This window comes from Camelina sativa, chromosome 9, assembly GCF_000633955.1.
Source record: "Camelina sativa cultivar DH55 chromosome 9, Cs, whole genome shotgun sequence".
Taxonomy (NCBI): domain Eukaryota; kingdom Viridiplantae; phylum Streptophyta; class Magnoliopsida; order Brassicales; family Brassicaceae; genus Camelina; species Camelina sativa.
This window is the reverse complement of record NC_025693.1, coordinates 32,445,126-32,460,642: the sequence shown is the minus strand read 5'-3', so window position 1 is coordinate 32,460,642 and position 15,517 is coordinate 32,445,126. Positions and strand designations below refer to the sequence as shown.

The following is a 15,517-nucleotide window of genomic DNA, read 5'->3' as shown; positions in this document are numbered from 1 at the left end:
GAGCAAAAGACTTGTCTTCATCGTCTTAGATGGAATTCTATTAATTAAATTATGAATGAATTTAGTCTATATCACTTATGTTGTTGATGTCTGATTTTTATAGGGGTTTCTTTACAATATTTTGGCTAGATATTGACTAACTCGAATTGGTAATTTTAAAATACATGTCACCTAGTTAAAACAAAAAGAGCGTAAATAAATCTATCATAGTAATTGCTAGTCAATGGTTGACTAAGAGTACAATTTTTTATTAAATATAATACCGTATTTACGAAAATATCTTTGAATTGTGTAGGATATATATATATTAATATATACATTCATATTTTACTCTTCTTTATAAACTATAACATCATTTTGCATATTTACTCCCTTGTAGGTTTCTTAAGAAATCGTTTGTCACCTTGCACGCATCAAAATCCAAATTGAAAATCCATGCATTATGTAGAACAAAGATCAATAATATATATATATATATATATATTTAGAAATAATATATCTTATTATATAAAGCTTGATGATAAATTACTAATTAACAATATTTTGACACGTATCAATTATATCATTTAGATGTTAACACATGTTAATTCTAAAATTATTAAATTTTTTAGAAAATAAAAATGTAAAAATTTAAAACCTACCATAAAAAGAAAAGATCATTATAAGGAATTATATATATATATATATATCAAAAATTCAAAATTGTAATATTGTTTACTTATTTTAATTGTAAGTTGTTAATTTTACAAGAAAAATGATTACTTTTATATAAGATAAAAAAAATATGATTATGAAAATTATACAACTAACTACTGTTTCTAGAAAAATGTAAATACTCACATTTACATAAAGAAAGAGATTGTTGAAGTAAAATATTTAAAATAAAAATAGATCGTTTCATATTTTTCACCAATCAAATAATTTATTTAAAACAACTGCTATTGTAATATATAAGATAAGAGTATGTAAGATTAACGTATGCGTTTTTGTAACTATAAAAATGTTAAAGTGAAGAGACATATAATAGGTTATTTAATATGTTCATGAAGACAATTTGTTGGTAGTAGTAAAGAATAATGAGTATATTCTAACAGTAAAATATATTTTTGTGTACAAATACACTTCAAGTGGTAATATAGATAGTAGATTTATAAGTAGATATACATTAGTGTATTATAGCAAAAAAAAGACAACTATTTTCTATAACTAAAAGTTTATCTCTTTACTTTTATACATTGTGTTTACTTACGAAAATAATTAAATAAATATATATTCTTTGTTAAATTTAATTTAATTTTAATAAATTTGAATTCATCTACAACTATTTCCTTAACTAAAAGTGTATCTGTTTACTATTTTTTTTTTCATGCAAACAATAAATTAAAGAAAATTTATTGTTTAGTTGCCCAAGAACGGACAAGAGAACGGAGGGAAGGAGTTTACAAAAGAAACTTTAGAGATAAGAGAAGGCGAAGAACGGACAAGACAATTCACCTTCATATTTGACGCACGCGGGATCCAAGAGATGGAGAATAGTTGGAAGGACTCCAGCGAGTTGAATTCATCGAGCACGTTGGAGAAGGACGGCCAATCTTTAGGGGACTGAACCATAATGAATAACTCAGCACAATCAGTCTCGAAATGTTGACAAGCGATCCCTGCAGCATGTATCCGCTCCATGGCCCAATAAAACGCTTCTAACTCCAAATGCAGGGGAGGGGCTCCGTCTTAGAGACTTGGCCCCTAACAACAAGGTTCACTCCTCACCAACGCAACACCACCAGTCCAATCCTGAATGCACATTGGTTGCTTTCCAAGAACCATCAATCTGACAACAAGGTGAAGAAATCTGGACATCCGAAGACGGAGATGGAGCTGACATGACCGCCATAAAAGAGAGCGCCTCTTCCCAGGCTAACTTATCGCCCAAAGTCTGAGAAATTATATCATTCACCTCGATCTCTAAACCTTGAATAACTTTTTTTTATTTATGGTCTTCCGGATTGCCCATAAAATCCATGGTAATTGAAGAAGTTGATCAAGATCACCCTATTGAGAGGCATCCCTCCATAAAACAAAATCCAAATTTCAGTACACCGACTCATATAGAAAACCCTCTGACGAGACATGAGTCGGAGATAAATCTCAAACTTCACAAGAGCAAGGGCATTCAAAGAAAACGTGATTAATAGTCTCAACCACAAAATCACACCTTTTACACCAAATATCACATTAGACACTTCGGTGTATCTATTGACTTTTATAGATAGTTTTTACTTACTAAAAATATTTATTTTAAATTCTTTATTAAATTTAGTTTTATTCTAAAAACTCTAAATCCGCACATCGGACGGGTCCTAATCTAGTTATATATATAGTATAAAACTATACTATCTTGGAATCACTATTATACATATTTCTATTTATTTCCATAACAAAGAAAAATACATAGTAATAAATATGAAGTAACCATGCTACTTATAAATCATTAATATACATACAGTATCCCCTATATAATAGGGAAACATTCTTGAAAATTATACTGACATATCATTGCTAGAGAAATCGAGATACATTTTTGCTAACCACCTTCATTAATTAAAATTATTTACAATTCATACCATTATATATTTTATTAAAAAAATTTAAAACAATTTGTTATTTTCCAAATTAAATAATGTGCACTTATTTTCCTAATATAATTTTATTGAGAAAATGTGTTAGAAGGAAAATAACTCTTATTTATATGTGTTATATGACTTATTTCCTTTAGCTCATTCATTTGGCAAATTTGCACCCATGTGATATTATTATGTGGTCGTGAGTTTAAGCCCTCTTTGTATTTTTTTTTTATTTTTTTATTGAGTTAGTTTTATTCTTGTTCTACTTCTCTGCCTTTGTTTTTTTTTTTTTTTTGCTATTAGATGCATTTTCTTTCTTCTATTTTTATTTTATTTTCTTTAATAAAATTATATACCTTTAGTTTTATTTAAAATTTCTATTTCTAGTTTAATTATTTTATTCTGTACTACACATATATCCTAATTGAAAAAATGATAGTAGATGATAAGAAGAAAAAATAGAAGAAATGCATTGTAGTTTTTATTTTACAAAATCTCTAAAAGAGGTGGATGAGCCGATATTTTGTACTCATGAACCTCAACCAAACGAAGGATAAGAATATATATATTTACACAAGTGTTTTATTGATGGTATAAACTATAAAACCAAGTATAATAGACCAACATTATAAACCAAGTATAACAGGCCAACAAATTGAAGCTAGAATCCATATATTGATAATTCTTGGAACAAAAGCTATATTACAAATCACATATATTAATGAAAAATTCAAAATAAAACTACGAATAATTTCTAGAAACGAATAGCAGAAATCAATAACCCAAAACATAAAAAAATGATGAGACTTGCATCAACGTGAAACCATAGAGGCTACATCGATATTCAAGGAAATTCACATGCGTGTGCATGTAACACCCCAGTTGATATGGATTTAGGGAAATTCACATGCGTGTGCATGTAACACCCCAGTTTGATGGTGCATGCCGAGAGGTTTGAAAAATTGATTTGGCTACATATATCACTAAAGTGCACTTATCTTTATGGTCAAAGGTTATGAGAGAACTCACAATTAAGCGTGTTTATTATGACACCTCGGTTTCAGAGACTTGCGGAAAGGTTAAAAAGAATTGATTTGGCCACCTATGTCACCAAAGTACATTTATCTTTTCGGTCAAAGAACTCTACAGTTAAGCGTGCTTGAGCTGGAGTAGTCTTAGGATAGGTGACCTTCCTAGAAGTGACTATCGGAACTGTGTAAGTGAGGACAAAACATAGAGAAAGATCATGTGATGATTTGTAGGAACGGAAAACAAGTCTTTAAAGCCTCCTGGACATAGCAAACCGACCGTCAGATATGAATGGACTCAAGGACCTAGTGAGAGAACGTGAGACCCATTAAGGAAGATGGCCCATGGACTGGGAGTGGACATAGGACCCACTAAGAGGTGGCGGTCGGGGTGTTACATTTATATTGGAGTAGTTTTAGAATGGATGATCTTACAGAAAGTGATTGTCGGAACTATGCGAGTGAGGAAAAAACACAAAAATATCAAATGGTATATTGTATGGTCGATAAACAAGTATTTATAACTTTCCGGTCGTAGCAAACCATTTGTCGGATATGGATGCGTCTACTGACTGAGACTGAACGTGGAGCCTACTTAGAGAAGTGGCCCAAAAGACCGGGAGTGGACAGGTGGTCCACTAAGAGAGGTGACGGTTGGGTGTTACAGTATGTGTGATATGTAAAAGTAAAAAAATGAATAATTTTAATTGGTATTTTGAAATTTAACCTTTATAATTTAAATTTAACCAAAGTATGGGTCTTTCTCAAGGGTTACTATATGCGTAAAAAAAATACTATTCACAAAAATTTTAATATATAAATTTTATTAAATATATTTTATTTCTAAATGATCCGTAAATCATATAAAGTACAATTATGAAGGATAACATATTAACATGTACAATCATGAAGGATAACATGTACAATCATGTCCACCTGGTAAACTTGTACATCTGCAATGACTATAATACCTATCTCGAACTTCCTGTTGGCATTGAAAAGAAGCATAAACAACATCCCGATAACATGAGGTTCCTGGAATGAATTCAACAATGAAAGGTGCCCGCTCTCTTGCCTCCACTATTTTAAATCAACCACGAAAAATATTAGATAGTGGATAAAACGTCATAAATTAAAAAATTATATTGATAATATGAAAAAATTAAAAGTTTTTTCGTAACTTTTTTCTCATCATTCAATCTTTTTATATAAAGCTAATAACATATATATATATATATATATATATATCTCACCTTTAGCATTATGCATCACAAAAAATATGAGAACACAAGACACCATAACCAAAGTAACAGATTTCATGATGCATAAATAAATAAATGATTTATTATATTTTCAGCTTTTTTTTGTTTGTGTATCTCTTATTGAATACTAATCAACATTGTTTATATATACATACACCACACAATAAATTATTTTTCTGTTCTTACTCAAATATTTTTATATTTGACCAAAATAATTTATTGCCTATTTGAGAGTCAAAACAAAAATATTTATTAAGATATAGATACATTAAGCTAATAATTATATATTTTAAATATTCAAAGTTAATTTAAAAAGGCAATAATTTTATATTTGACCAAAATAATTAAGGAGCAATTACAAGAATGCCCATTTTTATGCCTTTTTTCAAAAGTATCCTTACATATAGTCAATTTTTAAAAATACCCATTTATGTCTAAAATAATTAAATTACCAATTTTTGAGTAATATCAGAGAATGTCTAGTCATCAAAATTAAAAAACATTGTACCAAAATTGTGAAATCAAAATTTTTGTACTCATGAACCTCAACCAAACGAAGGATAAGAATATATATATATATATTTACACAAGTGTTTTATTGATGGTATAAATTATAAAACCAAGTATAATAAACCAACATTACAAACCAAGTATAACAGGCCAACAAATTGAAGCTAGAATCCATATATTGATAATTCTTGGAACAAAAGCTATATTACAAATCACATATATTAATGGAAACTTCAAAATAAAACTACGAATAATTTCTAGACACGAATAGCAGAAATCAATAACCCAAAACATAAAAAAATGATGAGACTTGCATCAACGTGAAACCATAGAGGCTACATTGATATTCAAGGAAATTCACATGCGTGTGCATGTAACACCCCAGTTGATATGGATTTAGGGAAATTCACATGCGTGTGCATGTAACACCCCAGTTTAATGGTGCATGCTGAGAGGTTTGAAAAATTGATTTGGCTACATATATCACTAAAGTGCACTTATCTTTATGGTCAAAGGTTATGAGAGAACTCACAATTAAGCGTGTTTATTGTGACACTCCGGTTTTAGAGACTTGCGGAAATGTTAAAAAGAATTGATTTGGCCACCTATGTCACCAAAGTGCATTTATCTTTTCGGTCAAAGATCCTGAGAGAACTCTATAGTTAGGCGTGCTTGAGCTGGAGTAGTCTTAGGATAGGTGACTTTCCTGGAAGTGACTGTCAGAACTATGCAAGTGAGGACAAAAAACAGAGAAAGATCATGTGATGATTTGTAGGGATGGAAAACATGTCTTTAAAGCCTCCTGGACATAGAAAACCGACCATCAGATATGGATGAGCTCAAGGGCCTAGTGAGAGAACGTGAGACCCATTAAGGAAGGTGGGCCCATGGACTGGGAGTGGACATAGGGCCCATTAAGAGGTGGCGGTCGGGGTGTTACATTTATATTGGAGTAGTTTTAGAATGGATGATCTTACAGAAAGTGATTGTCGGAACTATGCGAGTGAGGAAAAAACACAAAAATATCAAATGGTATATTGTAGGGTCGATAAACAAGTATTTATAACTTTTCGGTCGTAGCACACCATTTGTCGGATATGGATGCGTCTACTGACTGAGACTGAACGTGGAGCCTACTTAGAGAAGTGGCCCAACAGACCGGGAGTGGACAGGTGTTCCACTAAGGGAGATGACGGTTGGGTGTTATAGTATGTGTGATATGTAGAAATAAAAAAATGATTAATTTTAATTGGTATTTTGAAATTTAACCTTTATAATTTAAATTTAACCAAAGTATGGGTCTTTCTCAAGGGTTATTATATGCGTAAAAAAAATACTATTCACAAAACATTTTAATATATAAATTTTATTAAATAAATTTTATTTCTAAATGATCCGTAAATCATATAAAGTACAATTATGAAGGATAACATGTACAATCATGTCCACCTGGTAAACTTGTACATCTGCAACGACTATAATACCTATCTCGAACTTCCTGTTGGCATTGAAAAGAAGCATAAACAACATCCCGATAACATGAGGTTCCTGGAATGAATTCAACAATGAAAGGTGCCCGCTCTTTTGCCTCCACTATTTTAAATCAACCACGAATATATTAGATAGTGGATAAAACGTCATAGATTAAAAAATTATATTGATAATATGAAAAAATTACAAGTTTTTTCGTAACTTTTTCTCATTATTCAATCTTTTTTATATAAAGCAAATAACCAATATATATATATATATATATATATATATATATATATATATATATCTCACCTTTAGCATTATGCATCACAAAAAATATGAGAACACAAGACACCATAACCAAAGTAACAGATTTCATGATGCAGAAATAAATAAATGATTTATTATATTTTGAGCTTTTTTTGTTTGTGTATCTCCTATTGAATACTAATCAACATTGTTTATATATACATACACCACACAATAAATTATTTTTCTGTTCTTACTCAAATATTTTTATATTTGACCAAAATAATTTATTGCCTATTTGAGAGTCAAAACAAAAATATTTATTAAGATATAGATACATTAAGCTAATAATTATATATTTTAAATATTCAAAGTTAATTTAAAAAGGCAATAATTTTATATTTGACCAAAATAATTAAGGAGCAATTACAAGAATGCCCATTTTTATGCCTTTTTCAAAAGTATCCTTACATATAGTCAATTTTTAAAAATACCCATTTATGTATAAAATAATTAAATTACCATTTTTGAGTAATATCAGAGAATGTCTAGTCATCAAAATTAAAAAAAACATTCTACCAAAATTGTGAAATCAATATTTTCTGCCAAAAATGTTGAAAGTTATATCTTATAAAAAATACTAGATTAGGACCGCCCGATGTGCGGGTTTAGAATTTTTTAAATAAAACTAAATTTAACAAAGAATTTAAATAAATATTTTTAGTAAGTAAAAACTATTTATAAAATTCAATAGATACACCGAAATGTCCAATGTGGTATTTGGTGTAAAAGATGTGATTCTGTGGTTAAGATTATTAATCACATTTTCTTTGAATTCCCTCTCTTTTGTGAAGTTTAAGATTTATCTCCGACTCATGTCTGGTCAGAGGGTTTTCTATATGAGTCGGTGTACTCGAATTTGGATTTTGTTTTCTGGAGCGTTAAGTTATTCTGGGAAGAGGCGCTCTCTTTTATGGCGGTCATGTCAGCTCTATTTCTGTCTTCGGATGTCTAGATTTCTTCACTTCGTTGTTAGATTGATGGTTTTTGAAAAACAACCAATTTGCATTCAGGATTGGACTGGTGGTGTTGCGTTGGTGAAGAGCGGACCTTGTTGTTGGGGGCCAAGTCTCTAAGACGGAGCCCCTCCCCCTGCATTCGGAGTTAGAAGCGTTGTATTGGGCCTTGGAGCGGATACGTGCTGCAGGGATCGCTTGTCAATATTTCGAGACTGATTGTGCTGAATTACTCATTATGGTTCAGTCCCCTAAAGATTGGCCGTCCTTCTCTAACATGCTCGATGAGTTCAACTCGCTGGATTCCTTCCAACTATTCTCCATCTCTTGGTTCCTGTGTGCGTCAAATACGAAGGTAAATTGTCTTGTCCGTGCTTAGCGTTCTCTTATCTCTGAAGTTTCTTTTGTAAATCCCTTCCCTCTGGCTTGGACAACTAACCAAGGAATTTTTTCTTTTAATTTATTGTTTGCATGAAAAAAAAAGTAAACATATACACTTTTAGTTAAGAAAATAATTGTAGATGAGTTCAAATTTATCAAAATTAAATTAAATTTAACAAAGAATATATGTTTATTTAATTTTTTCGTAAGTAAAAATAATGTAGAAAAGTAAAGAGATAAACTTTTAGTTATAGAAAATAGTTGTTTTTTTGCTATAATACACTAATTTATATCCATTTATAAAATAACATTACCACTTAAAGTGTATTTGTACACACAAATATATTTTTCGGTTAAAATCTACTCATTATTGTTTACTACTACCAACAAATTGTCTTTATAAACATATTAAATAATCTATTATATGTCTCTTCACTTTAACATTAATATAGTAACAAAAACGCATACATTAATTTTACATACTCCTATCTTATATATTACAATAGTAGTCGTTTTAAATAAATTATTTGATTGGTGAAAAAAATATGAAACGTTCTATTTTTATTTTAAATCTTTTACTTCAACAATCTCTTTCTTTATGTAAAGGTAAGTATTTATATTTTTCTAGAAACAGTAGTTAGTTGTATAATTTTCACAATCATATTTTTTATCTTATATAAAAAGTAATTAGTTTTCTTGTAAAATTAACAACTTAAAATTAAAATAAGTAAACAATATTACAATTTTAAATATATATATATATATATATATATAATTTTCTTATAATGATCTTTTCTTTTTATAGTAGGTTTTGAATTTTTACATTTTTATTTCTAAAAATTTAATAATTTTAAAATTGACATATGTCAACATCTGAATGATATAATTAACACGTGTCAAGATCTTGTTAATTAGTAATTTTATCGGTTTATATAATAAGATTGTAAACGATTTTAAAAATTTTTAATTAGAATTTTATAAGGTTTTTATAAGTTTTATAAGATTTTATTAGGTTTGTACTTATAAAAACTTAAATATGCCTTATAAGTCCTTTATTTAATTAAGCAGATAAACCAGCAGCCAAACACTCCATATCTTACGAATATAGATAAACGTGTAGCCAAACACTCCTTTAACCGATTCCCAAATCGGCGATACCAAATTGGAACCTTCCTCTTCATCTTCCTCGATAGTCCCGCGCTCCTGCAAAAATTCAAATCCTCTCTTCCATGAAGGATCACATTCTCATCTCCGACGGCGAAGATCCGGTTACTCCACTCCCATCACTCTCGAAGCGTCCTCGAAAAGATCCGATCTCTGCGATACTGATTTCGGATTCAGATCCGACACCGCAGAAGCAACCGCCGGAATCTTCTTCCACTCCTATTTTCGTCCCGGAGACGCCTCTCTCCGATGATTTCTCCGTCGTTAAGTGCTCCTTCGATTCCGGAGCTTTTGCTTCTAACCGCGAAGACAAATTCTCCGGTATGTTGAACGTTCTCGATTCTCAGTAGTTTTAGCATTTGCTTAGTTGGGAAATTGATACCGCAAAGCATGTGATTTCTGAGATTTTAGGTTGGTGTTACTTTTTCTTATGTTGATTTTGGAATTTTCGCTAGGCAAACGGATAATATCTCTGGATTCGGAGTTTGAAGATAGTCCTCGACCTGAGACTTCGAAGAAGTATGAGTCTGTGCTTGCTGATTTTAGGGAGCCACGTTGTGGATTGGAACCTGGTGAAACCAGTGATGCATACTATAAGAATACTAGAATACCTGAGACCAATTTATGTATGTTGAATACCCTCAAAAACCAAATTCTTGTGCATATCTATCAGAGTATGGGTGATGATGAACTTCATTTGTTCTGTTCACTTGAGATAAGCTGTTTTCTTTCAGATGATGATACTAATTGGATGCATGAAGTCAGTTTTCGCTCTTCGCAGACCAATGATACTATCGAGGTACTTATCTGCAAGGAACTGGTACTATATTGTATATCATTGGTTCATGATTAGGGAACTTTCGACTCTATTCGTTTTGTGATTTCCATAGCCGTGTTTTAGAGGATGTGATAGTTCTGATTCGCATGGTGTCTTCAGAACTTAGGTTGTGCTGCTGTTGTTTCTTTCATTTCGTTTCTTCGTATTCTTATTTCTAAATGGTATCAGGTCGATTCTGATCAGGAGAAAGAGGGTATAAGCTTCGAGAAAATGGGTCGAAAGAAGAAGATCAGAACTACAGGTGAGGCATTGCCAAAAAAGCAGCTGTCGAAGGAAGACAAAACCTGTGCAATGGAGGAAAAGAAGTTAAGAAAAGTGGTAAGTGTTCTTTATGTAACTTTTCTATTTTTTTATTGTTTCCTGATCAATAGTTAACTGGCTCCCATCATCCAGCAAGAGAAATTACAGAAAGCAGCCTTGAAAGCTGAAGAAGCTGATCGTAAAAAATTAGAGAAGGAAAAGAAAAAATGGGAAAAGGGAAAGTTAGCCCTTAAATCTATTGTTGCCGAGATTGATACTAAAGTGGTTGAAGGATCTATTGGAGGTGCGGAATTTCTCTATTTCTTGTGTTACTCTTCAATATATGCTTTAGATTTGGCTCTCTTTTTTGTTTCATATAAATGGTTAGTTAGTTACTTAACTATAGACACTGAGTGCCTCTGGTATAATGTTAAGATAGGACTTCTGCTTTCATGGTTCTCTGAGAAAGGCATTACAATCCACGTAGGCCCTAATCCAATCGAGAGATCCATTGTGTGGACGATGACAGTTCCAGAGGATATCGCTCCGGTACAGTAAAATCTCAGTCGCTTTGTTTTTTTTTTTGGCTTTTCTTTTGAATGTTCATCAACTAGCTTGCATCCTGAATCTCACAACTGACATGTATGAAAATTAGTTCTTAGAACCCAGAAGGCCAGAACTTTCAATTCGAATCAGCTCCCCAGTCTGGTCTGTATCCTTGTTTAATTTTAGGATAAACATGTTAATTCAACATGTGGTATAAAACTTCCTTGATGTTTGGATCATATTCTTCTGTGTTGCAAGTTTCATATCTTCATAATTTTAGTTGTGGTAGTCCAAGCTATGATCTCAACTCTGCATAGTCTCCGAATGGCAGGAGGTTTGAAATAACCATTTCAAGTTCATGTCGCTCTAATGCTCTATTCTCTGTGTTTCTTATCAAACTTGTTTGGCTTGAGTGTGTTTCTTCAAAAGTTTTCTTGAATTTCCATCTGTAAGAAGGAGATAATTGTTACTTAGAAAGAGATCGATAAAAAATTACTTCATTGCACCGGACATAAAATTGCGTTACATATTATGAAATATAGTTAAAGAAATGAATCCCTTTTGCTATTGGTTAAAGGGCCTTTGAACATCAGTACTTGACTAAAACGATATGAATCATCTGTATCTTATTTTACTCTTAATTAGGATCCTCTTTTCTCTTGTGCAGCTATTTCCTCAAGGACCCAAGATTCCTTATGTGCTCCTTGTGTATGAGGCTGAAGAATTTTGTAATCTTGTTGCTAATGAAAAAATTCTAGAAAACATCTCAAAAGTTCAGGACCGATACCCGTCTTATACTGTGTGCTGCCTCACCAATAAGTTAATGTCATATGTAAAGAAAAGGTGTGTTTGATAAATTAAATGGGTTTCATGTTTAATGTTTCCATCATGAAGCTGAGTAAAACTAATTTTCTAGGGAAAAGGAAGAGTACAAGAACCCGGGAAGTTGGAGACGACCTCCTATCGATGAGGTACTACGGTAGCTAATGAGCATTTCTTTAGAGTAACTTTTTTTTTTATCATTGTTCCTTTATTTGTGTCCTTATACAGACTTTTTGTGTACTTGATGTGTAACAAAGGTACTAGCAAAATTAACAACTCACTATGTTAGAGTACATTCCAGACATTGTGTAGACGAGGCCGAGGTTGCTGAACATGTTGTTGGTTTAACAAGCAGTCTCGCCTCTTGCCTGTTCAGGTACTACTATCTACACTATTTCGGTTCGATATCATGCTGGATGATATAGTTGAATTGGTATGGAAAATCCCATAAAAGTAATCATTTATTTATAGAAACCTGTGGAATCCATCATATATATCTTGATGCAGTTCAACGACTTCACAGTAAAGACGACCTCACGTCAAAAACTTATGTCATACCCTCAAAAAGCCATTAGGTTGACAGATGCACGTGTGGCTAATAACAATGTGTGTTCTGTATTTTTTTGAAGTAAAACTAATCATAGCTCTACTATCTGAGGCACAGGAAGAAACTAACTATGTTATCAGTAAGTGCTAATGGTGCAATAGTCTCCAAGGATTCAATTGACAAACAGTTGATTAAAAAGAGTCCATGGTAACGTAAAGTGAAATCATTCTCAATTTTTGATGTTGTGTTATATAGTCTATCTGAATCTCTTGAATAAGGGAATAATCTTACTGGTCTGTAGGTTAAAAGCTTTAGTAGCAATACCAAAGGTACAGCCACGATACGCTGTAGCAGTGTGGAAGAAATATCCATCCATGAAGTCTCTTCTTAAGGCCTACATGGATCCTAACAAATCTGTGAGTAAACACAAACTACGGATTTTGACTTACTCAGTTTTGTTGTTTATATCTGTGTCTGAAGCGAATTGTGTTATGTTGGTTTTAAAAATGGGGAAAAGGTTCATGAGAAGGAGTTTTTACTGCAAGACTTGAAGGTGGAAGGTTTAGTGGGAGGAGATAGAAGGTTAGGTGAGATTTGTTCAAAGAGAATATACAGAGTTCTCATGTCTCACAATGGAGCCATTAAGACGGATGATGTCGAAAACGGTGCTGCTTTCTTCACAGATTCTCCAGGTGTATGTTAACTAAGAGCCGAAGAATTTTTCAAACCACACTGAATTTTCAATTTTGTATTCTCTTTTTAGATCGGTTTTCACGATTCAAATCGGATAAGCTTGATGAATAAAAATGAGTGCCAAGGAAAAAAAAAGCAAAAAACTCATAAAGTACCGAGACAGGATTCGAACCTGTAATATATTATATATCTGACATAACAATGTACTACTTAACAATCAGATAAAACAATATTCAAATCTAAAGTTGTTTTATATTATGACTATAGATTTTTGAAATGATTATAATATATAAATTTTAATCAACTTTAAATATATAATTCACAATTGCGTCAATTTTTGTTATAATATTTCGTTGATATATTTTCACTCACAATTAAATATATTTTATTAGCAAGTTGCATCTACTCATTATAATCATTCGTTCAATATTTTCACTTATGATCACATAATGTATTGAATTAAAAAGATGAATAATTTTAAAATTTATCTTTTATGATTTAAATTTAACCAATGTATGCGTCTTTCTCGAGGGTTATTATATGTGTAAAAAATACTATTCACGACACAAGTTAATATATAAATTTTATTAATTTAATTTTGTTTTTAGATAATACATAAATCATATAAAGTAAAAAATTTCAAGGAAAACATGAACAATAATGTCCACCTGGTACATCTCTACAATTGCAAGTAGAATAAGATTTATCTCGAACTTCCTGTTCGCATTGAAAAGCAGCATAACGATAATCACGATAACATGATCTTCCTGGAATGAATACTTCAATAAAAGGTGCTCGTGCTGCCTCCACTATTTTAAATCAATCACAAAAATATTAGATGGTGGATAAAACGTCATAACTTAAAAAAAAATTATTGATAATATGAAAAATTACAAGCTTTTTGTAATATTTTTTCATCATTCAATCTTTTTATCTCACCTTTAGCATTATGCATCATGAAAAACACAAGAACACAAGACACCACAACCAAAGTAACAGATTTCATGATGCAGAAATTAATAATTGATCTACTATATTTTTCTGCTTTTTTTGTTTGTTTATCTCCTTCTGAATAATTACTAATCAACATTGTTTATATATATATATATATACATACACCACACAGTAAGTTTTTTTTTTAATTCTTACTCAGATAAAAGGCAATAAATTTTTATTTGACCAAATAATTAATTGCCCATTTGAGATTCAAAACAAAAATATTTATTAAAGATATAGATACATTAAGCTAATATATTATGTATTTAACATATTCAAAGTTAATTAAATAAGACAATAATCTTATATTTGACCAACCTAATCAAGGAGCAATTGCAAAAATTCCCATTTTTATGCATTTTTCAAAAATACCCTTACATGTTATCAATTTTCAATATTACTCATTTTTATGTACAAAATGACCAAATTACCATTCTTTGAGTGACAACACATAATATCCAGTCATCAAAATTGAAAAACAAATCCTGCCAAAATTGCGAAATCAAATTTTCCTGCCAAATTGCTGAAAATTATCTTATAAAGATATTTTAAACATTTTTACAAGGTTTTTTTAGAAAATTATAAGGCTTTTTATGAGGTTTTTATAAAGTTTATAAGATTTTAGAAAGTTTTACTTAGAAACCATATTCTTCACAATAAAGAATGAAAAAAAAATTATGCAATTACAATTATGTCTAATCATAAGATATAGTAAAACTTTTAACTCACAAATTCATCTATATTTAGATTTATATAATAATTTTACTGAGATCTTTGAATATTTAGCTATGTAACTTTTTAATGTAATTTCTCGTCCCATATAGTTATTCTCCGTTAATAAGCAAGATATGCACAATGCAAAGCTGTCTATTTATTGACATAAGGTTAGTAATTATGGATTTTTATTGTAGTTAGTTTTTTTTTGTCTTGTCTAGTTACCTATAAATTTTTGTTCATTATTTCTAACCCAAAAAAAAAATACTTTCTACTCTTGCATATATATTCCATCAGTTTCATATATACTCCATCAGTTTCATAATATATATAGGATGTTTTAGAGAAACTATTTTGTTTTATAATATAAGATGTTCTCAAGTTTCTATGTAACATTAAGATTAGTTTAATATTTTA

General features: G+C 30.8%; 1 protein-coding gene and 1 long non-coding RNA gene across 3 annotated transcripts; one reads left to right on the top strand and one right to left on the bottom strand.

Moving 5' to 3' along the window:
* On the top strand, positions 9,677-13,595 carry LOC104713658 (crossover junction endonuclease EME1B-like). Of its 2 annotated transcripts, none has more exons than XM_010430829.2 (12): positions 9,677-10,025; positions 10,160-10,330; positions 10,439-10,503; positions 10,711-10,860; positions 10,936-11,086; positions 11,270-11,331; positions 11,996-12,171; positions 12,245-12,299; positions 12,408-12,526; positions 12,815-12,904; positions 12,999-13,113; positions 13,215-13,595. In XM_010430829.2, the coding sequence occupies exons 1-12, from the start codon at positions 9,770-9,772 to the stop codon at positions 13,398-13,400; spliced, it is 1,596 nt and encodes a 531-aa protein (XP_010429131.1). In that variant the 5' UTR covers positions 9,677-9,769; the 3' UTR covers positions 13,401-13,595. The 2 variants fall into 2 exon arrangements, with proteins under 2 accessions (XP_010429131.1, XP_010429130.1); XM_010430828.2 differs by having other exon boundaries at positions 11,222-11,331; positions 13,215-13,594.
* On the bottom strand, positions 13,961-14,444 carry LOC104713657. The gene is made up of 2 exons (XR_755674.1): positions 14,330-14,444; positions 13,961-14,199 (listed from the first exon to the last, which is right to left on the bottom strand). It is a non-coding gene; the product is annotated as an uncharacterized LOC104713657 (long non-coding RNA).